We start from the raw sequence: 26,470 nt of genomic DNA, 5'->3' as shown, positions 1-26,470 counted from the left end.
ACCGTATGGTGCCAGGTGCTTCTCATCCTCCTGCTGCTGTAGTTAGGTGGCATGCTGTCGAAAACAGAGATGCTAGGTGTGACAGGACACCACCATGGAAGGGGAAAGACACAGCCCTTCGGGGTGAATGTTTTAGACACTTCGGCTTGAAACCTCATTGTTCAAACTTTCAGTGCCTTTAGGAAAATGACTTTTCCCTGTCTCTCGACTGAACTCCCCGTGGTGCCGGCTGCCCAGAGGTCCTGCAGCCTTAATTGAAATCGCCTCAGAAATACACTGTGGTAGTAACTGATGTAATTTCATAAAATGTAGAAATAATTTTGTACTTCCTTGTATATTAACTATAGAATTAACTAATTAACTACTTGCTCTAATTCCTCAATATCCGTATAAAGTCATAAAAATCATCAGCAACTCCTCTATAAAATGTCAAATGAAAATCAGGTGTCAGATGTGCTTTTCAACCTGCAAATAAATTTCAGCATGTCTTATTCAACCCCATCAAATTTGTAGCTGTTCTATTTAGTCTTATTTATGGCTTTATTCCTTTTGATGTTTGATATTTCTAGTGTCCCTACTTCTTAATACATGCTTAAAAACTGGCTTCAAATGAGACAGCATCTGTAGGATGACACATTTTCTGGTTTAGACTTTAGTTATACACTGTACATAAGACATATGTGGGGATGTATGTACCTTTCTAAAGATCTTGCGAGTCTGTGCAAGGAGTGAGAATTCTGTTCTTCAAGCCTAGAGCCATTAATTAGGGTGTTATACAGCAATAGTGTCAGGAAAGAGGCAAATTTCCCTTGTCTAGAACATTAACACGTGATTAAAAAAACTCCTTTCCTCCTACATCTAGATGTCAGCAATCTGCTTAGAGGATCTTTTAACTCTGTATGCCTTTCCCTCTGTTGACTTTGGGCATGTCACTGTGATCTCTGAAAATCCCCCTCCTAGTAATGTGAAACAGTTCCCATTTTCAGATTTAAAAGTAGATACTTTATGAGATAATCTAGAAAATGCAGCTGAAAGAGACAGTTTGTGCCTGTCTAACTGTGGCACTCTATAACTGTATTATAACTGAATGCTGCTTAAATTGGCTAGCTTTTCGTAGCCTTACGGATGTGGACATGAATTCACTTAAATGAAACACTTTTAAACTAATTTCCCAGAGAGCAGTGGTTGCCCTGAAATGAGAATGCCCTTGTTTGCTGAGTACACATCAACCATTGTAAAACACTCCCAGTTTGCTTAGCTCCTATTTAATTTTCCTAGTTACTTTTACAGTTTTCTTCAGCCTAAGACTATACATCATATATCTGATACTGTGTATTAATGCCACATCTATTTGCTTGGTAATCTATAAAAAAGAGAACTATGCATTAAAAAGAGAGAGGGAGAGAAAGAGAGAGAGACAGAATTTACAGTGATACTTTCTGTATTTCTCCACAGGGATTTTCCAAATCCCTTTAGTAACAAATTTCCTGCATTTAGATAACTGTGCTCCATGAAATAATTCAGCTAAGGACAATGCAAGTGATATTACCTAGAGCTCTTTATTTGGTGCTTGACTTGATTTCATTTAACATATAAATCTGTAGGCTGTATCAGAACTATTTCAATGTACATTAATTGTAACAGTAGCTTTATTGTAACTGAGCTGTCCTTGATATAAGTTGAGTGACTCTACCTTGAATTGTAACATTTAGCATGTGAATTATTGAATTAGATAGCTGTTATCATTAGTTAGATTAGTTATCTAGTAGCTATTTTTATAAATACTCATTAGTAGTTTTTATCTTTCACATTTCTGATAAATTTGCTTAAAATATAATGGAGGACTTTATTTTTATCAATATCATAAAGGTATAAGATCTACAAGGACTGGAAGTGGTTTTGTTTGCATCACTTTATGTAATAAAATTTACATTATTAATACACAAATAGTATCTATAGTGTGGCCTTATCAATGTAACTAGGAAATACATACTGTAATAAAGACACAAGTCACAGAAGCATAGGTCTGACTGTGTTTCCCAGGACTAGTCATCCAGCACTGATGTATATTAGAAAATACCATTTCCTTCTCTGGTCTTTGTCAGTACATTTCTCCAAGCTGAGCGGCTGCTGTGTGAAGTGGTTGCCTTTCTGCACAGTGCCTATGGCACAGTCACCTTCAGGGAACCTTGCACAGGAGATTTATTGTAACAGGTGCCTCTTGCAAGCATCCTGAATTTTCTCATGCTGTAACACCTCTGGTATCAATGATGTTTTGAAAGATAACAGCACAATAGTGTTTTGCTATCTTTCAGAATCAGAATCTTAGAAAAACACTCAGTTTTTCTTAAAGGATTAACAATTCTAGATTTACGTGCTTTTTAAAAAGGAAAACACTGTAAAAGAATATTGCTGATATAGTCAACTTTGGAAAATAATGAGCACATATATAATTTCTGTACATTTTGACCTCCACCAGCTCTATTCTATGCAGATTTTTAAATCTAGAACAGAGTTAACACTTAACATGAGCATCCTAAAAGATTTGGTTTTAAATCTGGATTTTGACTATTTATCCTGTTGCACAATGAGAGACAGGAAGGCTGTAACAGAAGCAATGAAGTTAGCTGGACCTTCTGTGTGAAAAAGTCAAAATACTAAGGATGTTAGGCTGATATAATTTGCAGTGTCAGGACTAACTCATTCCAACTAAAGTCTGAAAAAAAATATTTTAGTGTTGGAAGAATTTACTAGTTACAGGTAATCAACTTTTTAAAATGGGATTACTCAGTGTTTCTGAAGGTGTTTGAGTCCACACTCTGATGTTTTTGATTGTTGGCATCACTGATTTAATAACAAGAGAAGTCTCCTTTTTTGTTGTCAGTACCACTGTACCAGTAGGTAGCTCCAGGCCTAGATGAGGGCTTGTACCAATAAGCTATAGCTGTTGGTCTGTGTCTCAAAGAGGTTTTTATTATTATTAGAATGTAAAGGAAGAAGATGGGTAGATTCAGAAGAAAGGAATGATGAAATTATGAAGGAGAAATCACTTTGATGGCATTATTTGGCATGAGAGGCAGTTGACACAAAACAGCAGCAGTCTTCAATTTAGCAGTTTAAAATACATAACAGCAATTGGAACATAGGAGGATAATTTCAGTGAGAATGTTATAGTTTTGCTAACATATAGATAAGACCCTGCATGTGTGAAACTGCAGTAGAACTGCAAATGTCACAGTTTAAAGGTGAAGAGATCAACAAGTAATGCCTCAGGACTGAGTCAGGAATGAGATTGAAAGACACCTTGTAAAGTATTTAAACCCTAATACAAATGGCTAATTTTTTGGCACATTAGAATAGAAGTAGCCATAAGAGGGGTGTTATGAATAATGTGAACATACAGAGACTGAGCAAGTTAGGGAAATCAGGTCTATATTAATGTTTTCACAAAGTTTTAAAATTATTTTGTTATCCACTTTCTTGGTGAAAGTTATGACCAAGGTAATGCCAATTGCCAGATCCCGCTGCCATGAAACACCTGCTGGGTATATTCTAACTAAAGCTCTGAAATTGTTTCTAAGAAGTATCTAATAAACATGTTTTTTTGTACCTTAATGATGCTTTTGTTGCTTTTACTGGAATTGCATTGATGTTTACAGGTCTCCTACTGATCAGGTTAACACATGTAATACCTCATAAGAGGAGCTACTTATTTTCTAGATTTGCCTGTACAAGCCTGAACTATTAGGTTCTGCAAATCAATGCTAACAACATGAAAAGAAAAAGCAATAGGCTTTAAAGTATAAAGTAAGTTACACTTAATCGATATAAACAATAAAATTTAGGGTCTTTTTGGCAATATTTTGAGAAAAATTAGAAAGGCCATGCCTCATTGTTAGCCAGGTGTACAATTTAAAGGTCTTTGGTGACTTTGTTTAAAGATAATAGTGATTAGGGTTGTGCTCTTATTAAATAGCTCTGACATTAAATTCAAGGAAACTCTAAGAAAAAAACTGCATGTTTAATGTTTATTTGTGACTTCTGATAGCTAAATACAGGAATTCCTTGTAAATCATTATGAGTTTTTTCATAATTTCGAATAAGAGAAATAACAGTTAAATGGGGTATGAAATAAAAGCAAAGTATGCAGGTTGTGTAAGCATATTCAGTGAAATAATGAAATAGCTCAAGTTATGTTCAACAATAAAAAACCATTAGGCATCCATGAAGGTTGTTATAGAGAGTTTTTTAAAGGTCAAGCTTGCATTTAACTTGGTGATAAACGAATAAACTTCTTTTCCTACGTATTTATCTACATCAAAAACACAGCTGGAAAGAAACCATAAAATCAATAACATCCTTTTGTTTCATTGACATTATGTGCATGGAGCTACATTAACTGCACCAAAAATATCGCTTTTGTGTCAGTGAGTTCCAACAGACAAAGAAGAAGAAAGAAATGAATATGCTGCCACTTAGAGAGTAATAGCTTAAAAAAATAATAAGCATCCTGCCCTGGGTAATATATTTAATTTAATTTTCTTTTATTTTATTGGAAAGACACAGCCCTTTCTTGTGGGCTTTGGACAAAAATGCCTCACTTTTCTGCCTGTACCTTGTTTTCTTCAGGCCTGACATCATACTGCAAGATGACATCACTGCAAAGCCCTAACTTAAATTTTATGTGCTTTAGGTTTGTTTACATTTGCACCTGGCATTCTCTTTGAAGTCTATTCACATCTATTACCCCTTACATTATTATTTACCTCATTAGTGTTGTCCCACTTGTTGTGGGATTCCAAATTTTAATTATATTGCAATATGAACTGCTCTGTTAGGAATCTTTCACACAATGAAGGAGGTTCCACATGGAATCAGAAAATTACATTTGTTGTATATTTTATCTTTGTTTAATTATAGTCTGACTGACAAATAAAAAAATAGCCTTCTGGGAAAACCTTCATTTGAGCATCACCTGGCTGGAGTGCAGGAACTTGAAGAATAGTTTATATTTATTTGGTGAAAATTTATATTTCAGTCTTTCATCAAAAAAAAAAAAAGATTAAATAATGGAAGCTAAAATCCTTTTTAAAGGATATTCATAATTGAGGCAAAGGTGAAACTAATATTAAACTTGACTATGCACCATTCATGGATGTTCATGGAGATTTGCAATTAATGTTTAAGTAAAGGAGTCTTATATAGACAATGTTCTTGGGTATGTGGTGGGATTCTTGGGGATGGTGCTGTGCGGGGCCAGTAGTGGGACTCGATGATTCTTGTGGGCTCTTTCCAGCTCAGCTTAATCTGTGCTTCTGTGATTCTGATTTAGAAAGACGTGGCCGGGCAGACTGAATTTATGTGTGCAGATGCACAGTGATAAACTGATCTCAAATCTTTAAATGATAGTGTGGAGCACAGAATTTTTCTTCTTAACATCTCACCACCGACTACCTTCATGCACTTTGTTGCCACAGATGTCATGAATTTGGGTGAGTGATTCTTAGTGTTTATGCATATTAGAGACTCATAGACTGTCCTTACACCAGTCTATTTATAGTGATTAAAAATGCTAATCTGGGCAGACTGTGAAGTGCTTCTCAATAGGTATTTGTCAAGTAGAGCAGCGCAGTGGAATCCTTTGTAGTTTATACAAAGGGAGTTTAAACCAATGTCTATGTAAAAAGCAGAAAGAAAGAAAAGTAAGAAAATTATAAATTCAGTGCTGAATTTTGGGAGCAATTTAGAGCTGTGGAAGATATTAGCTGAATTATATGCATCTAAAATAGTAAACAGAAGTAATCAAAATTATTTTAAATCATGAATAAGCCAGAACTGTTCTCATTTATCTTAAAGTAGGAGAGAAAATATGACTAAAGGGAAAATTAACCTTAGTATTTTTCAGGACATCACCAAGTGTAAGGATCTAAGGACATACCCCATTGCTGCACTCATCTGTGGGAGTAATGATGTCAGATACAGTGGTACTGAGCTCACCATGATAACTTTTTCCTTTTGGGTAATAGTTGTCTGTAGATTTCCAAAATTTCAAATATAAGCTACTAATCACATGGAATGTGCTTTAGCTATGTATTAGGACTGAATCATTTGGGAATTTATTGTGGGATTATAAAAGTTTCTATTTCCAGTTGTATAATTCAGGACTAGTTTCAGTAGGTAGGAGATTAATTTGTGATGGATTAGGTAAATACAAACCCCGGTTCCAAGAAACACTTTTGTTTTGGACTTGGCCTTCACTGTTGAGTAGTGTGCTCTTATCCCCATCCAAAAGTTCATACCTGCTTAAGTGACATATTATAAAATATCATTTTATATTTAAATATTTTAAAAAGTGCAGCAAACATTAGGAATTTTGCTGAAATATGTTTAATCTATTTCTGGTGGAATGATAATTTAGAATTTAAAAGAAATATGACAGAACTGTCTGTTTTTCTGCATTCCAAATTTCTCCATGGAAAAACAGAGAGCAAAATTCTTTTAGAAGCTCACTTCCTTCAGTATATTCCTCCTCTGTAACATTGTGGCTGCATAGCCCAAGCCTCTCAGGACTTCTGTTGTGTGGATGATGTTAATTAAAAACATTATCATCTGATATCCTTTCCTTCTTAGTAATAAGTTTCATTTTCTAACAGAGCTAATTGCACAATGTTAAAAAATGTGGCAACAGTGTGGGATTTTTTGCTTTGCCCAACCTTTGATTTTTTTATCAGACCTGATGCAGGACTCATGGCTGATGACTATATTGTAAGCCACTAATTGTATTTATACGATCAAATCGTGACCTTTGTTGGTCAGAGCCACCCACAAGTGTACTATACTAAAAAAGGGAAACCCTGACAAGGAAGAAATTATGTTGTCTGTCTCCAGATCAGAAGGCTGAAGGATAGCTTTATTAAAACTATAGTACATTACATTCATATACTATTTAGACTATCCTATTCTACAAACTTACTTCTTACTTACCTATCAACTACTAACAAACTCGTGACTCTCTGCTGAGAGTCCAAGACTCAGCTGGATCTGATTGGTCATTGAACCCAAACAACCTTCACCAGAATCCAATCAAGCAATCACTTCAGGTAAACAATCTTCATACCACATTCCAAATGGGGAAAACAAAGGAGCAGAGATAAAGACTGTTTTCTCTTCTTCTCCATGTGCTTCTCCTGAGAGACAGAATTATGTCTCTCTGTCTAGAGAATGTGAATGCCACAGTTTACCATATTCCACCTGAATGCTAAGGAGATTGCATTTCTTCTCACATTCTCTTTCATCATTAATTTCTTCTTCCACCTAACTGCTTTGCTAATAGTAAAGTTTTCTTATGATAAGCAAGAAGATCTTATTTTTTTTGTTTCCCTAGCAGACTCAACCAGAAACTTCCTATATTTTTATTTATTGCAGCAGATATAAATTAAACACTTGCTCCCTTCCCAAGCATAACATTTTGCTCTTTTGGGTACACTGAGGACTGTCATTCAAGTATCACAGCCCTTGGTGGTGCAGTGTTATGGAACATGTGAGTTATGTCTTTTATTTTTTCTGAGAGCTTGCCGTCACTACTATATTAACTTTAGCTGCAAGTCATATTTTGCCCCAAAATTATTCTTGTGTAACTGGTGATGCAAGTCAAATTGTGCCTCAAAATTATTCTTGTTGTATGAAAAAAAAAAAAAAAAAATAGAAGCTTTTGAAGCTAACAGGGTACCTGAGAACCATTTTTGAAGCTAACAGGGTACCTGAGAATCATTTTTAATCAATTGATTACCTATCCATAGTCAAAGCAAAGATCCTCTAATTCTAGAAGAAGTTTTGAGTTGGCCTCAGAATTTTACAGGACAGAATTTCTGTAGGAATAATTCGGTTGGACAGGGCTCTAAACAAACTGATCCAGCTGAAGATGTCTCTGTTCATTGCAAGAGGTTTGGACTAGACCATCTTTAAAAGGTCCCTTCAAACTTTAACTGCTCCATGATTCTATGGATCTATGAAGCATCTCTGGCAGGAGGTAAAAAATATGCAACTTTAATGACTATAAGGTGCATGTAGTTTACTGGACTGAACCATCCCAGAGGAGAAAATCAGATTGTCTGATTTTGTACACAGCACATACCTTCCTGCCGTGAGCTCTGCAGCACAGCCTCATCCTGTGACTCTTCATGTTAGATGCACCAGGGTGGCCCAAGCTGCAGTTCACCAGCTTCCTGTGCCTGGCAAGCAGGGCCATCAGCAGTCAATTAAGCTCAGGCACTGTTATTTCTCCATGACAAAAAATGTTGCGTTGACTATGAACTGTTTTAAGATTTGTATATATGAGTTAACTTTGTAGATTATGTAAAACACTCATTTTTGGCTTTCACATTTCAATACCTTGACCACTTGTCTAAACTCGCTGGAGCACACGGCTTGTCCTGTTTGCTGGACTAACTTTACAGACTTATCTTCTTACTCCTGAGGCTGAATTCATTCGTATAAACAAATGTAAGCTACAGGCCACATCCTCACCTACAGTAAATCAGTGTGCCACTATTAAAATCTGATGTCTATCTATTGGCTAAGAGGTAGCCATTTATTTTTCCATTATTTCCTTTGCAGAGATGTACTGTGTTTTAGAGAATAAGGTGTTAAAATTATACCTCTGCATACAAAACACTCTCCTTGCCTTAAAAAAAGAGTGACATTTACACTGGACCAAATGGAATTTAAATCAGAACACTCTTCCATATTTAAGGTTGCAAAACCCATTAAGAAGCAATCTAGAGTCACAACAATAGTTGTGTTACAGAGGTTAAGAGAATTTTCCTGATAATCAAAGCCTGATTTAAAGTTTCTTATAGCAGAAGGTTCAGCTACTTGTTCTAGATTGCTATGTGTTTGTTTCTAATAAGAACAGATTTATTTAAAAAAATCAGTTTTTAATTGATTCTGATCACTAGCGGTGTTTCTCAGGACTCAGAATTGGGCCCAATCCTGTTCAGTATCTTTTCTGATTATCTGATTTATGGGATTTAGTGTACCCTTAGTAAGTTTGGGGACCACATCATGTTGGATAGTAGTATTGGAAGGCTTTGTAGAGGGGCTTGGAGATGTGAGATAGACGGGCTGACACTGACAGTAAGAGGTTCAACAAGGCCAAGTGCCAGGTCCTGCCCTTGGGTCACAACAGCCCCAGGCAGTGCCACAGGCTGGGACAGAGTGGCTGGAAAGGACCTGGGGGTGCTGGTGACAGCAGCTGAGCATGAGCCAGGGTGTGCCCAGGTGGCCAAGAAGGCCAATGGCATCCTGGCCTGGATCAGCAATGGTGTGGCCAGCAGGAGCAGGGCAGGGATTGTCCCCCTGTACTGGGCACTAGTAAGGCCATATCTTAAGAGGTTAAAAAAGAAAATACAACCACCACTGTCATTTTACAATCTCTATTCATCAGTCCTTCTATCACTCCTGACAACTCTGGAGTGACACTTCAGTGAAATTCTAGTTTGTTGCAGTCAATGGGAGTTATGCACAAGAATTCATTAGAGCTGTGGTTTTAGCTGCCGTTTTCCAGTTGAAAATTTTATAATCTAATGACTATTCTCCAGTTTATACCATTTTCTCTTTTGGAAAATTCATTGTCTCATTATGGAGTCTGACCAAATTGAGCATCTCTTCTTGTTTTATAGCTAATCTCATTCTTTTTCAATCCTTTTCTTTATTTCTCATTGAATTTCATTATCTACCACAATGACTTCCAAAACAATCAAAGAAAATGTTCATCATAACTATATTTGGTATTTTTTAACTCCTCATATCGGGGACTTCCCTCTAGCAGGTAGAATAAGCTTGATGTGCATGCTGCTGGACACCAGTGCCTAGCAAACCTGCTCTATCACTCCCTCCCTCAACTGGACAGGAAGAGAAAGAATAACAAAAGAGTCACAGGTTGAGATAAGGCCAGAAAGAGATTACTCATTGGTTACCATCACAGACAAAACAGGCTCAACTTGGGAAAATTAGTTTAGTTTATTAACAATCACATCAAAGAAGGATAATGAGAATTAAAACTCAAATCTTAAAATTTCAAAATCTTAAAATCACCTTTCCACCTTGTCTGCTACTTCCTGTGCTTAACTTTTTTCCCAGTTTCCTCTACCTCTTCCCCTCCAGTGTTGCAGGGGAGTGGGTAATGGAGGTTATGGTTAGTTCATCACACATTGTTTCTGTCACTGCTTCTTCCTCAAGACAGGACTCCTTCACCTGCTCCATCATGGGATATCTCCCACGGGAGACAATTCTCTGTGTACTTCCCCAGTGTGAGCCCTTCCCGCTGACTGCGGTTCTTCACAAACTGCTCCAGCATGTGTTGCTTCCACAGGTTGCAGTCCTTTGGGTGCAGCCTGCTCCAGCATGGGTCCCCCACAGAGTCACAGGTCCCTGCCAGGACCTTACTCCAGCACAGGTTTCCTATGAGGTCACTGCTGACTCCCAGGCATCCAGCTGCTCCAGCATGGGTCTCCTCCATGGGCATGCAGCTATCTTCCCATGTCTGCACCATGGGCTGCAGGGGAATCTCAGCTCTGGCACCTGGAGCACCTCCTGCCCTTCCTTCTGCACTGACCTTTGTGTCTTCAAGGCTGCTCCTGTCACATATCCTCACCCCACTCTTTTCTGGCCACAATTTGCTTCTGCACAACTTTTTTCCTCTCAAATACACTGTCCCAGAGGTATTGGCACTGTCACTGACAGACTCAGCCTTGGCCCGTGGTGGATCCATTCTGGAGTTGCCTGGCACTTCTTAATAATATAGTTTAGAAGTTGTATGTATCTTATTTCCCAATACTTGCATTTTAACTGATGACTAATGACATTTAAAATGCCTGTGCTTCCCTGAAAAATATTGAAAAACTTATATTTCCCTTGGGTGAACTGATTTCACCAGCAAATGTAGAGAAGCTCTGCTTCAATCAGCTGCTGGTGCTCTAATTCTTCAGGAGAAAAGTGGTGTTGGCCCCCAGATCTCAGGACATTTTATTTTTATTTTAAAATGCAATCACTGGAAATGTTGAAGTCCACACATGAATATTGTTACTGGGACTTAAACTGTTACTTTTTTCTTTTCCTTCTTTAAAAAAAATGTTTTGATAACTTCCATGATTCAATTTTGTGTATTGTATGTTAAATCATATTACTTGGGTTGTTTTTTTTTTTTTAATTTCTATTTTGATTCTTACTTATTATGTTCTTTGTCTTTTATATTATCCTGTGGTTTGACACAAAGCAAAATGAGAAGAAAAATTATACTGGTCACTTGCAGGACTAGAAGGGGAGAAGCTTCCTATTTATCCATATCAAAAGAACATTAACAGAAAAAAAAAACTAGGAGAGAAGACCCCATATTTTGATGGATTTGTACCATCTAATCCTGAATATGTCTCTTGAGTACTACTAGAATAATATTTTGAATATATCCATAAGCAGTTATGCTAAAACCAAGATTATAAAAATATTGGTGACAATAGTAAAAGTTCTGTTAGAATTACCTAACTAAAACCAGAGTTTATCTACCATCTTAGTCTTGTACTTGTAGGCAAAAGGATTATTCACTTCTTCAGCACTGTCACAGAGAAGTATGGCATTTTACAAGAGATGGAGGAGATGATCTGTACCTTTTGTAGAGCAAGGGTCTGATTCAGCACATATTCACTGGGAATAATCTGTCAAGAGTATCCATTCAGACAAGAATTTCACATTTTTCCATTGTCATTAGTAGGGCATGAGAGTTCAGTGTTAAGGAGTGTGCTGTTAACCCAAAGGCTGATTCAGACACCACTTGACCTGGGAACAAAGCTTTAAAAACTAAATAAATATTGAAGCTAAAAGGGATGTTTGCCAGTTGCCTCTGTTCTTATTTTAGGGAAGAGTGAAAAAGTGTAGCCCCTCTGCTATGTAAATACAACCCAGCTAATTGTGTGTGGAGGGAAGAACAGCTTCATGGAAAGAAAGAAGGAAACTTCATTCATGCTACTGCCCTTTCTTCTGCTTTCAGGAATAAAGATGATTGAGTTTGTGTGTTCTTGTGTTTCTCCTTTTGCTTTGTCGGAAAGAATGCATTCTTCCTGCTACACAGCTGGGGCAAGGCTGAGAACTTTCTGCTCTCTTGCAATGTCTGTGGTTCTGAGATAAAACCTCTCTCAGCTCAGTCTTGCCATCAGTTAAATTACTTTATCTTAGCAATATCATGCATCTCTGTTTCAAATTAGAATTAAGACCAAAAACAGTGGGACATTTTAGAATGCTTCTCTTAGGAAATAGGTGTGTATTATCAACAGTAACTTTTTAACTTTTGAAATCACTGAGCACAGCCAGCTAATTCTGATAGTAAGGTAGAGATTTATTAAATGTATTAAGGATAAACCCTGCAAAAATGGTGAATTTATAGAAAAGCCTATTAACACTGTCCTCAAACAAGCAAACAAACACACACAACATGCAGTTTGAGCACATTTCTTATTGGACACCAGAGGATTTATATGAAGAAGAGCCAAAGTGAATGCCTTAACTCTTTCATTCAGTTTTCCCACTTTGTCAGACACCATGAATTCTACTCAGGTTTTTTGGCAAAGATGAAGACAGATTAAGCTTTTTTTAGACTTTGGCATTTATATTTTTTTTCTTATAGTGTGAGCTGAGTCCGCACCACTGCATGTCAGGGAGTTCAGCAGTCAAGTCAACTACACAAAGACACAAAAGCTTAAGGAAACAGACTTTATCTGCTTTGGTACTTACCAATAACTTTATTTTATTCCATAGTGATATCTGAATATGTATTTGTAAAGTTTCTGAAGGACACTCAAACCCACATAAAAGATATAATATTATTTCCAAGACGAAACCCCCAATTTTCACACTTCAGCTTGATCTAAGCAAGTTCCAGTTGATAATAAACATTTTTCTGCAGAACAGAGTTGCTAGGTTTTCGAGCTATTGACATCTCAAGAAAAACCAATAGTAATCTGCTTAAAAGTGAAGCTGATGACTTCTAATGAGCACTTTTTGATAAAAACTTGAGCTGTTCCGTGTTCAGATTATATGGCCTAAGAAAGCAGGAAAATAAAACTGTGGTCTTTTTAATAGTGAAATTTTACACACTTACATTTAGTGATTTTTATTTCTTGTTTTCATCATAATGTCCATAGCAATATAGATGAAAAGAACTCCTCAGCAAAATCCTGATGGAAACAGTGTAATATCCTTTGATCCCTTCTAGCAGGGACAAAGACTATTACAGAATTGCAAACATGACAGCATCGCCATTTGAACCACACACTCTTTTGCAAAATGGCTTTTATTTTCTCAATTGCTAATTTAATCGCAGAATGGTGGAAGCTGAAAGGGACTTCTGCAGGCCACATAGTCCAATCCCCCTGCTTAGGTAGTGCCAGCTGTAGCTGGTTGCCTAGATTATGTCTGATGGCATTTGAAGATTTACAAGCATAGGGACTCCACGGAACAACCTGTGCCAGGGTTCAGTCACCTCACAGTGAAAGTTTTGCAATGTTCAGAGGGAACACCCTGTTTAGTTTGTGCCTGTTGCCTCTGATTTTGTTCCACTTTTAAAACCTTTCCCTTCTCTCATTATGTTGAATCAACAGCAGTATCCTTCTTGGAAAGAAAATGGCTTTCAGCTACAGGGGAAACTGATTTGAGGATATATCCTCTCCACTAGAAGAAATATTTTTTCTATGATATAAAAATAGGACAAGAAAGCAACTTGAGCAATGAATCCATTATTGAACTCCTTGTTGACAAGAGAATATAATTGACACAATTCTCTCCTAGCTGTTGGGAGAAAAAGAGATTTTAAAAAGCAACAGACCTTTTCTCAAAATTAAGTTTTTTCATGAAAAAACAACAAAAATACACTAAAAGGACATTGTGCTACATGAGCTACTTGAAAATCAACAGCTTCCTCCTTTTTCTTCATTTTGGGCAAGTTGATTGCTTGATGAAAAGGCTTACTTCTTTTTGTCAGTGAGTAAGTGACAGTGGTGCTTCTGGCAAATTCTTATATGCAATGGAGTAAGGAATGTGTTAGTACTTTGTCAAATTGGTCAGAGGGGAAAGGAGCACTGTAACAAAAATACATTCATTTGGTCTTGCTGAATATTTGATAATAGAAAAGGGTGGATTTAAACATTCACACTGCAAAATTTTGGTGTGCTTTGTCATTGAGGCAGTAAATTGTTTAAATATACTGTCTGTATTGTATGCATGTTTTCCTGCTTGTCTTCAAGAGAAAACACTTTTTTTTAATATTCTGCCTTAGTATGGCTTCTCAAGACTGTTTGTTTAGACAAATTTGCAAATACTTCATGCAGAAATTCATCTAGACTTTGGGGCAAATTATATCAGTATGAGTAACTTTGTTCCAGACCTTTTTTCCAAGAAATACATAAAATTATTGCAGGAAAAAAAAGCCAGCACAAGTTAGCAGTCCCACACTGAGAAACCAAACCACATAGTGAGAGCCTAATGATACAGTTGTTTGTTATAAAGGAATCAGAAGTGTTTTATTTAAACTAACTGTTATAGGCCTGTTTCAAGAGCCCAGTAAGTTCTTCCTAGATATCTGCAGTGTTCCTGCTACCAGGTTTCATAACAATATAAACATATACTTTTTATCCTTTTGCCCTTGACATAGAGTCTTAGTACGCAGAGATATTGTTGCATGAGATATTTGGTTTGTTATAAGACCATGAGAGAAATAAAATCTGTTTCAGGAATAAAAATTACTTTTTTCCTAGATCCTCATTTAATGGGTGTTTTGTCTGTACAATTCTTTATGCACTCCTTTTTTATTATGTAACTATAATCAAGTATTTTGACAAGTTGAGCATAACTGGAATTTTTCATTTTCCTCCTATTATACCCTGAAAGTTTCTACCTTCTCTGTTCAAGGATACAAGGCATTTTTCACAGCCTAAAGCTAGTGCTGTTTGTATAAAGCATTATAACCCTGTCATTTGGACAGTCTCTATGTGTAAGGCTACTAACATGTACAAAGAATTTTTTCTTTAACTAGAGAAGAAACTTGGAGATATTTGTAGCGTGGAAAAAAATGTGTGTTATGAGTGGGACTATAAAGCCACTTGCTGAGAAACCTGCTGCAGCTGAGTGGTTTTCCCAGATGCTCATTCTAAAATCTGATCAAGGGTATTGGTTTGCCTGTGATTGTGGAGAGATGTGCATAAATTTCTAGATGCTGAACAAGTGTCTTTCATAATTACATTTTATCAACAGTAACACATGTGAACACTCCTTAAAAATAGCCTTTTAAGTCACAATATGTGTGATTTTCTCAGTATATATATAAAAAATAATTTGCAAGAAAATGGATGCTATCTCTGTGCTGAATAAGAGCTAACATGCCTATAATTAATAGAAACTATCAATATTAACTAAATATAACAGTCACTTCAATTTTAGGTCATCAGTTATGTCCATAAGTATGAACTTCCTCATTTACAGAAAAACTTATTGGTTTGAAACTCCGAGGATTTTATTGAAATGGTAGTTGTAAGGGAAACTGAAAATCTTGGTTCTGCAATTCCGTTGCTCCAAACTCAGTAAGCTGAAGAGCAAAAAGATGGACAGAAAATTCAGGGATGACGTCCAGGGTCTGAATCTCACAGTAGATCATAGAATCATAAAATGGTTTGGGTTGGAAGATCATCTACTTCTAAACCTCCTGCCATGGGCAAGGCCACTTTTTACCAGACCAGATTTCTCAGAGCTCCATCCAACCTGGCTTTGAACACTTCCTGGGATGGGGCATCCACAGCTTCCTGGACAACCTGTTCCAGTGTCTCACCACCCTTGCAGTAAAGACCTTCTCCCAATACCTAATATACACCTATTTTCTTTCAATTTGAAGCCATTCCCCCTTGTCCTGTCACTACATTCACTTGTAAAAAGCCTCTCTCCATCTTCCTTGATGGTTCCCTTCAGGTACAGGAAAACCACAATTAGGTCACCCCAAAGCCTTCTATTTTCCAGGCTAAATTATCCCAACACAGTCTTTCCTCATAGGAGAGGTACTCCATCCCTCTGATCATGCTTGTGGATCATGCTTCTGGCCTCCTCTGGACTTGCTCCAGCAGTTCCATGTCCTTCCTGTGCTGTGACCCCAGAGCTGATGCAGCACTGCAGGTGGGGTCTCAGCAGGGCAGAGCAGAGGGGCAGAATCCCCTCCCTCCCCTGCTGCCCACACTGCTCTGGATGCAGCCCAGGACACGTGTGGCTCTCTGGGCTGTGCGTGACATGGCTGGGGCATGTGCAGCCTCTCAGCCACCAGCACCCCCAAGTCCTTCTCCCCAGGGCTACTCTGGATCTGTTAATTCCCAGCCTGTGTTGATACCAGGGATTACCTCAACCCAGATGCAGCACAAGCACTTGGTCTATTAAATCTCATGGAGTTCCCATGGGCCACATGTTCCCAACTTCTCCAGGTCCCTCTGGATGACATCCCATCCTTCAGGTGTGTCAACAGAACCACTCAGCTTGGGGTCATCTGCAAATTTGCTGAGGGTGCACTTGATCCCTCTGTCTACATCACTGAAGATATTAAATAACTCTGGTCCCAGTACAGACCCCTTACGGCACCACTTGTCACTGATATCCGTTGGGATTCTGAGTCCTTGACCACCACCCTCTGGATGTGACCATCTAACCAATTTATTATCCATCTTCCACTTCACAAATCCATTCTCTCTCTAATTTAGAGAGTAGGATGTTGTGAGGGACCATGCCAAAGGATTTACAGAAGTCCAGAACATCCACACCCCTTACCTTGTCCACTGATGCAGCCAGTCCACTACAAAAGGCCACTGGATTGCTCAGGCAGGACTTACCATTGGTGAAGCTGTGCTGGTGTCTCAAGTCACCTCCCTGTCCTCCATGTGCCTTAGCACAGCTTTGAGGAAGATTTGTTCCATGATCTTCCCAGGCACAGAAGTAATCTTGACAGGTCAGTAGTTGCCAGGGTTCTCTTTCTACCCTTTTTAAAAATGGGCACAGTGTTTACTGTTTTCCAGTCATGAAGGACTTCTCATCTGACTGCCATGACTTTTCAAATATCATGGAGAGTGGCTTGGTAACTATATCAGGCATTTAGTTGAAGACTCTGGGATGTATCCCATTAGGTCCCATAGACTTATCTATGTTAGAGGTCCTTAGCTGGTCACAAACCTGATCTTCCCTTACAATGCATTTGCTATCCCAGTCCCCATCCGTCTGTTCTCTCAAGAGGTGTGCAAAGAGAGAAATTAAGATTGTGACAAAAACTTGTTGAGTACCTCAACTTTCTTTTCATCTGTTGTTACCAGTTTACTTTTAGCATTGTTTATCAGGGGGTGTACACCTTTTTTGACTTTCCTTTTCTGGTTAGATCTTCTGTTCATTTAGCCTGGAGGTTTTCAGAGCTTCTTCCAGCAGCCTGCAGCTCCAAAAGACAGTACACATGCCAAGACTCTCTGGATCACATCACTGCTTAGCAGAGTTCTTGTCTTGCCTCCAAGACACTCCCATTTTAAGGCAAGTTGTCAAAGGCCTTCACTGTGTGCTTGCTGAGTCAACTCTTTTCCAGGATCTTTGTGTCACTTAGATGATCTCAACTGATCAGACAATAATGAAGAATCTGTACTTGTTTTTTGATTTTGCTCTTTTGAAACTCATTAAAATACTACAAAGATTACTACAAATACACTTGAGCACCTTTCTACTTGAGTGGAAAAGTATAATATTGCTTTTTGTTCTCCAAGAATAGCAGAATACCATATAAGAAAATCATGACAAACCATTACGTAAAGTGGACACTCTATATAAGTATTGCCATATAGTAATTTTTTCCCTTCAAAATTTTTGAACAGAAATTGTTCCCAAATTATCATGTGAGTTAAAGTACAGCCATCTATAGTGGTGTGTTAGGCACTGTGCTAAGAATCAAGACTTCTATAAACACAGACAGTAGAATACGCTTTTAAAAATAGCTGTGCAGTGCCAAATGATTATGGTAGATCTTTTTCTTTCTGCTAGCCTTTCATTTGTTTGGTTTTTTTTTTTTTCCTATGTACCATACTGAAAGCTACATATATTGGAATTGCCTGTAACCTGTAAACTGAAAAGAGAACATTTGCTGTCACTTCCTTTTTTCTAAAAACATATACAAAATAACATGCAAATTCTTAAAGCAGCTGGTATTAAAATGTCTCTTCCTTATATTAGAGCCTAATGGGACATAAAAGAACCTTTGACATTTCAAGATGCCTCTCATTTTCAGAAGTTAATCTGTTTTAAGACTTCATCATCTGGGTGGGGAAGCTTGATCATGTGTCTAGAACAAAAAAACCCTATTGGTAGATCAGTCCTGGATCTAATTACAGGGTTCTATCTTAGAGGTATCAGACAAGTCAGAAACTGTGTTGGTGAGGTTCTCAAAGCTGCACAGCTGATAATTATTCATTTATTCTTAGCTTAGTGGCACCAGAGTGTTATATTTGAAAAGCTGTTAACCTCAACATTTTCCACCACATTGTATAACAAAAGTGTGGGCCAAATATATAGCTTTGGTACTGTTCAGACAAAAGCTTTCCTATGGTTGTTCTGCCCTTCAGAACTGTAGGTGTGCTTGTTTGATGGGTACTTTGCCATCATTTAGAAAACCTTTTATTTCCATTTAAGATTGGTCTGACAGCTCCGAGTTCTAAGAATTGTCAGGAGGTGCCAAGTCCAGCAAGTCTTAAGCCTAGCATTGGCCATCAGAATTTTACATAGCCTGAGTGGTCAGTCAGGTCCCCATGGCAGTCACAGACTCTTGAAGTGTGGCAGTCTGAAGTGGGAGATTGTGAGAAGCAACCTGAGGGTGACGTACTTGTGAGTGATGGATTCTGCTTTCTAATGTACTTTGAGATATACTGGTAAGGTAAATAGTAGACAAAGATTCCTGATGTTAAGGTGCCATTGGTAATGTATATATTTTTGCTAAATAAATAGCAAACTGAACATTTTTTTAGTTTTATCTTAATATTTTGTCCCTTGAATTTATTTTGTTGTTTTCATACTTGGGAAAAAAACCTTATCTACATACTCTCTTAAATATTAGAAGGGACATTAAGAAGGAAGATCTTGTTAAGAAAAACATGGTTCCCAGTACCTGATTTTCAAGTATTGCAGTTGGGCAGACTTCAGGCTAGCAGGAAAATACCATCATACAAATTTGTTTTACTGTGTTCAAGAACTAGTGATCTGTGATGTGTGTTGCATTATAGACCATCATGGATTCTCTTCCAATAGATAAAGAGGCAGGAAATCATTACTTTATTGGTCAGGGAATTGGATCAGACAGCATTTGTAGTAAGTATGCATCTGAAGAACAGAGTTTACAATTTAATGGGAAGGGGTTTTGTTGAGTGTTGGTTAATGTGTTTACTGAAGTGGCAAGCACTGCAAAATTTTCATTAAATGGTTCTGCCAATTAATCTCAATTCAAACTTCTTCCTGTGTTACTTTTTTTTCAGATGATAGTGAACTTTATTCAAAATTGTAGGGTGTTTTTGCAATAGCCACAAGTATGTGAAGTTTAAAAGTTGTGAGGGAACTTGAAGTTTCTGAGCATGTGTTCAGAAACATAAAAAGATACAGGTCTAGCATCCAGGATGTTGTACAGTAATGCACTGAGCTATTTGGCAGTAGTCCATGCTGGGATGTTTTATTTGAAAAGGAGTTTTAGTTAATTTCTTTTCCTGGCTTTTTGGTTGTCTGACATTTTGAAAATAAGGTTAATTTGATGTGAAACAAGTAAAGAGAGATGTTATATATGTGAAACAACTAAGGGAAATGTTATAGATGTTCATAACCAGTGCACTGAAGAAACATTTCTCTGCCTTGGAGGAATGTTTGCATGTAGCTGATCTAGATGTGCCCATGCCAGCAGTTTCAAAACTTGATGTTTCAGATACACAGCTTGCAAAACGAGATACCTGGGCTAAAACTCACTCAGCTCTGAGTTCAATGTGGAAAAGCATTCTTGCCTTCATATCTACATTAGAATAAAAAATAGCCAGGCTTGGTAGGTGAGGCTTGCACTCTGTATATAGGATTATTTTTCTAAAATTATTTGCATACTGACAACAGATTTCCTGTTGTTGGGGAGTTGCTGAAGAAGGGGTATGTCCTCCTGTCTTTAACTGAAACTTCTGCAAGACAGTTAGTTTCAACTGAATATTTAGCAATTTAGGTTAAACCATGGTTTTCCATACCATTATTAGGTTCATTTCCCATATTGTGTTCCTATATCCAATTCCAAAACCTTTTCATCTGTTCTTTTGTGCTTACAGCCAACATGCAATATTTTGTGCCTGCTCTAGCACACACACATACAGGTTTTGGGTTAGAACAAATACGACTGCAGTTATTTGAGCACTCCTTTGACAGCTGGCGCTTCGGCGGGCCGGCGTTGTTCGGAGCACTTACATGTGCTCTTACACCTTCCCTCACGCTTCTATACAGGTTACCCGGATAATTTCTGATGGTGCCGCGGTCGGTAGGTAAGAGAAGGAGGGGAGGACGGCTCAGCGCTCCCGCCCGCGGAGAGTGGATGGTTGTGGGTGACCCCAGCAGCCGCAGCCCCGCGCTGTGCTTGCCCCGCCGCGGTGCCGGGGCGCGGAGCGGAGCCGAACACCTCCCTTGGATGGGCGGCGCTGCGGGCGGCAGCGACCCCGGGGCGGGCGGCGAGTCGAGGCGAGGGGCGAGCCCGGCAGGACCTAAGTTACTTGCCCGCGCCCCCCGGTGTCTCCGCAGAGCGCGGCCCAGCGGAGGGGCAGAGCCGCTGCCCGCGCCGGCAGAATGAGGGAGCAGCGCCCATGTCCGGGCACCCGGCAGCAGAGGATGGGCGCGCTGGCGCTCCCCGTGAGCCCTGTGAAACGCTTGCGAACTGAGCGCGCCTTTCCCTGTCTTTTCGCAGAGGAGGCCTACCAAAAACTGGCTAGCGAGACCATGGAGGAGCTGGACTGGTGCCTGGACCAGCTGGAGACCCTGCAGACCAGGCACTCCGTCAGCGAAATGGCCTCGAACAAGGTAGGAGCCCGCGGGCTCGGTCCCGCCGTCCCGCTCCTCCCTGAGCGCGGGCCGGGGGTCGCGGCAGCCGGGGCTGTGCAGGGTCAGGGGCGGCCGCAGGGGCCAAGGCGCTGGAGCGGCCCCGAGCGGAGAAACTTCACCTGGACAAACAGTGTCCAAACGTAGGCTTGGGAGCGGGAGCGGGTTCTGATGTGGTTTTATACACCAATTCTTTTAAATTTCAGTGCAAGTTGTGAAAGTGATGCAGGTTGTGTAGAGCTACACTGCTTTCTTGTGTGTGTTAGTTTAAAAACAGAAAGAGATTGTTCAGGGCTGCTGGCAATTATCTCTTCAGTTGCTCCTTCTTTTCACAGAACCCCATATAGAATCTTTACTAGAAACTTTCCTAGATCTTTCCTAGAAACGGTGTAGAAAGTAGTATGAAAGGTGATAAAGATAGCTCCTGAGCCCAGAGGAGCTGTATGGTGGATTCTACTTGTAAACAATGGTGATGACATCTCTCATAATGCTATTTGTTATGAAAGAACATGCTCTCAACCAAAGTGCCATCACAATAGACAGCTACATCCAGAGGTGTGCTTCTGCAACAGAGTGCGCACTTCCTTTGCATCCTGGAAGCTGAGGATTTGTATTATCTGGGAACTCTGTGCTGGGATCTGCTGTGGTCTGTATGTGCTTTGTTTTTGCAATTTGAAATTGAGTTTCGACATCTTTCATCCATAAGTAAATTTTCTTTCCTGATTTTGATTTGTAAGAAATATGCAGGTACATTTCTGGAGTTATTTTTTTAAGGTGAATTAATAAAACTGCTGTGTAACTTCAAAATTTATTTTTATATTTTTCATCAACTGAGTACTTGAACAGCAACATATACAATTAGAAATTATAAGAAAGCTTTAATTAAACAAGCTAGTTTTCCTACTCTTATGTTTGCAAAGGCAGCTGATGATATTTTAGCATCTTTTAACCATTTTAGTTGTAATTAATATTTTAAGTTGGAAGATAGTTTTTTTGACTCAGCTTCTTAATACTCTACTGTCTTGCTTTGACTGCTCTTACCAAGTATCTGCTCTTTGTTATTGACTGTTTTTAAGTTCCTGTTGAAGTGTGCCTGCATGCCAGATATGAAGTATCTGCACACTTGTAGTTTAATCCTGCAATGTAATATTCCCTCTGCTTTTCTTGGCTTTAGAGACTCTTAGCACCAATTCAGTCTCTGTTTTAAGAGTTTCTTGCCTGTCATTACGCTATTCTCAGAACTCCATCTTCAGTTTTTATTGTAGCTGAAAGATCTTGTTACTCAGTACCTATTGTGTATGCATCAGTAAGTTAAAAAGTCAAGAGTTTCCAAGGCTGTTTCAGCACTGTATGAATATGAGACTTTGTTTCCAAAGGCAGTGAGATCAGACAGACAACATGCAACCTGGTCTTTTCTTGCTAACAAGTTTGAACACCTGTCTATTTCCTGACTTGTGATGTTTGTATAACCATTCTTTCACAAAATGCTGCATTTTCTTCAAGTATTTATTTCTTAACTCCCTATAATAGATAAGATATGCAGTGTATTTGAATAAAAGTGAGGGTAAGCTGTTTCTAGAATGAGGTAAAATTAATTGCAAATCAATGTTTTTAAGGGTTTGCCAAGTATATTCATATTTTTACAAAAAGAGGACATTTTAAAAATAAAATTTGATGACTGATTTACATTTGTAAGTAGTCCCAGAGGTGCTACTGAGTTTAATACTATTTTTTGTTTGTACTTGTTTAAGTAAGCATTTTCACTCTCTTTTTGGGAATCTAACTGCTTGTATACAAATGTGTGTTATCTTTCAGTGATCTTTTAAGCCTTCTCATTTAGAGATTTTTGTTTTGGCTGGTAAGATAATTTTAAAAACCCAAGGAACAGACAAAAAACCAAAAAAAAAAATCTAAACCAAAAACAACAACAAAGTCTAAAACTGTGCCAATAACCAGAATATGAACAATCTTGGATATAAACCAGCAAGCCTATACCATAGTGTGAGAAAAATTAGTGCTGGAGGATTTTCATTTCGGGGTACAGCAGGTTATTCTAAAGAATAATTTTAATTCTTATTACTGAAACATACCCAGCATTTATACAATACCTCCTACTGTAATATAACTTCAAACTTCAACCTCTCAGTGAGGCATATAGATAAATTATACTATTCTACCTTATTGAGAAACTGAAGAAGAAAAGCTTTGCTCAAGGCTGAGAACATAGACTTCAGTACAGAAGTGAACATGCAAGAGTACTCTGTTCTCTATCTGAAGAGTTGGTCCTGTAAAATCAGATAAGAAAGTCAGGAAAAGGAATGTTGGTGGTACAGAAGAACATAGTTTCTCACAGTGTTTCTCTCTTTCTTTTTGTCTGGATTTCTCAAAGATCCAACCCACAAAACTGACTGCTGGTGTGGTGTTTTTCCCCGTGGACTTTCAGCTACTTCTCTTACTTATTTCTCTCCCCTTTATTTTGTACGCAACAGCATTTTCATTAGTATTAGTTTTCCTTATTTATGTGAACAAATGCAAGATTATAAGGGGTGGTGTAAGAATTGAACTCTGCACTAGGTAAGAACTTTTGCCCATTGTGGAAAGGCTGCCATAGTAGAGGAAAAAAAAAGAAAACTAGGGTGGGAGCTGTATTTCATGTCCTGAATGCTTGGAGAAATCCAGGGAGTGAGTCTTAACTCCAGTCCTCTTCTGTGCAGTGAGTTGACAGTCTGAACCGCTGGCTTCATCTGTTTGGAATCCCTTTACTGTTGTAATGCTTGCGTCGGACTAGCATTAGCGTATCCCAGTCCAGGGATATTTATTCTGTTTAGATGCCCCTCATGCTCAATTAGCAGTAGTCTATGACGTGCCAGCTCACGGCTTTGGATGAGAGAAAGTGTAATGACGCAGATACATAAGAAGATCCTTCTTCTCCCTACTTAAAATTGATTGAAGCAGTAGTGACAGGGTGCTATCCACAAACTCTGGATGTGACCCAGTATGTTGTGGGACTAAGTGTTACCCAAAAACATTGAAAGCAGGCTGTAGATCTGTTCTGTAGGAAGCCTGCTGTGATGCTTGGCTGCCTACATTACATCACTATGACTAGAATATCCAGATGATTTCCCATTTCCCAGCCATCTCAATGATACAAAGATTTCCAAATGCTTCCAGCCATTGCATGTGAAGTAACTGATGGATGGATCTCTGGTGCACCCATAGGCATAGTTTGTAAATCAATATGATTTTGAAAGGACATAATATGTAGTTGTAGTGTCACTTGTCATTGTGTTGTTATGAATCTTACAGTACTTGGTGTTTACTTACATTGCTGGCTTCTGAAATTGGGTACTAGCAAGAGAAAACCAGATTTTCAAAAGTGTAGGAAGTTTGTCATCTTTCTTCTCCTCTAGAAACCCTTTAAAGTTTCGAAAGGTTCCAAAGCAAACATAAAAGAAGCTCCTTAAATATAGAAAATTGACTAAAATATCTTTCATTTTTGGAGAACTGTCTGGTTTTCTGTATGATGTATTCTTAATATTGCCTGATGTTAGTGGACTGTAGTATTGTTGTGTTTTTCTGGGCAATGCTTTCTTGAACAGATAAAAAATAATTTTAGGATATAGTTTACAAATCTGGGTCATTAGAGATAGGATCCCAAGGCATAATTAGATGTCAGTATTTAACTGTTCACATTTCCACGTATCCCAACCCATATCACTTTTTGTTAGACTGAATTGTGAGTAATCTCCTGAAAAATATGGGGCTTAGGAGGCTACTAACTTGATGATTGTGATTTCTAACTTTAGATACAGCTGTACTTTGATGTACATATACAAGTAAATGATATTTTAAAATTTCCAATTTGCAGAGTGATGATTTTAAGCTTTTTTTTTCTTTTTTTAATAGTTTTTTTTAAATGGGTAGTATCCTGGGTCTTTTTTTTTTCATGCTAAATAATATTAAAGCAATATTTAATAGATTTTAAATTCTCTGGGAGAAGAACTGTCTTCTTCCAGTATGCAGTTTACCACTACCTAATTTATGGATCTGAGAGTTATTCTGTGAAAGACAATACACAAATTAATAATTCCAGTAATAAAGATGTAGCAACCCCTCTCTGTTAGTTAGCATTATTTGTAGATTAGTCAAAAATGGAGAAGTATGTATAATGAAACTTGTTTGCAAAAGTGTATTTTCACTTCTGTAATCATGATTTAACAAGCATCACCTGTTGGATGCTTTATGTGTCTAAGTATCTGAACTTAGACATAGGAAAAGTTTCAAACTCAGTCGTTTTTGTTTCAGCTTTAGTTCTCCTGCAGATGATGTTTTTGCAGGACTTGCTAATAACTGGTAAAGAGAAAGAGTATAGAAGATGTCAGTCATAGGGCACTTCTTTCCCACTACAAGTGCAAGTGAATGCCCTTGTCCAGGAATCTCTTTTAGGTATTAGAGCCAAGAAAATTTTGATTTCATTTAGTCAGACCAAGTTAACTACAAATCTACTTTTTAAATATGGACTTAAAATTGTCCAGGTTGTATACCGGTATGTGCAAATACTTACAGATTAGAGTAGAAGTCTATTTACAGACAGTTACTAGTGCTATTTATTGAAAAAAAAAATTGAGATTTCTTTTGGTGATTTGAAAATACGCAAAGTATCAATTTTATCGACCAGCTAATGTCCAGAGCTTATCCTAATGTAACACAGGGGTTATATTTAGAGTACTTGTCACCTACTATGTACATTTAAACAATAATCGTAATGATACTTTATTTTTTAAAAATTACTTACCTGTAAATATTTAATGTAAACCAAAATGATACTTGAAAGCAACTTGAAATCTGTTCAGTTACTTTTTATTTTTTTACATTTCCTCCTCTGCTACTTGGAGCTCATTTGTAATCACATTTTCTTAATGCTAAAAATTTTTTTTCTCTCATCTTTTCAGCACTAAAAAGCTCACACAGGTAATAGGTGACTGACTAACATAATATCTGGGGAGAGTGAGGCTAAATTTATTACTTAGGTCAAATAATGGACCATGTATAAACCCTAAAATGCTTCAAACAGAGGTGCTGTGTTACCTTCACTGTGTTTTCCCAGGAAAGCCCTGCTGCCAGCATTTCAGCATGACCCTTGCTGAGGTGAGAAAAGCAGGGCCAGAGTTCCTTGGCAGCTCTTAGACAAAAGCCCCCACTGAATGGAAAGCATTATTGTGTTACCCCAGGCTGACAGGAGCTCTCTGAGTTTACCCAGGCCTAGAAAAGATGGAGCTGCTGACGGACTGACTTCTGATTTAGTCCATACATCTTTTTTGTC

General features: G+C 38.1%; 1 protein-coding gene across 6 annotated transcripts in view; it reads left to right on the top strand.

The window, feature by feature from the left end:
* The window catches only part of PDE4D (phosphodiesterase 4D), a 508,545-nt gene that overhangs the window by 443,988 nt on the left and 38,087 nt on the right, over positions 1-26,470 (top strand). For all 6 annotated transcript variants that reach the window (XR_010994389.1, XR_010994388.1, XM_068176179.1 and 3 more), the window contains one exon: positions 21,017-21,129. Coding sequence is in view for 4 of the 6 variants with exons in the window: in XM_068176179.1 (XP_068032280.1) it covers positions 21,017-21,129 (113 nt within the window). In the remaining 2 variants the exon portion in view is untranslated. The remainder of the gene's footprint in view (positions 1-21,016; positions 21,130-26,470) is intronic.

This window comes from Anomalospiza imberbis, chromosome Z (genome assembly GCF_031753505.1).
Source record: "Anomalospiza imberbis isolate Cuckoo-Finch-1a 21T00152 chromosome Z, ASM3175350v1, whole genome shotgun sequence".
NCBI lineage: Eukaryota > Metazoa > Chordata > Aves > Passeriformes > Viduidae > Anomalospiza > Anomalospiza imberbis.
This window is presented reverse-complemented; position numbering and strand designations above follow the sequence as displayed.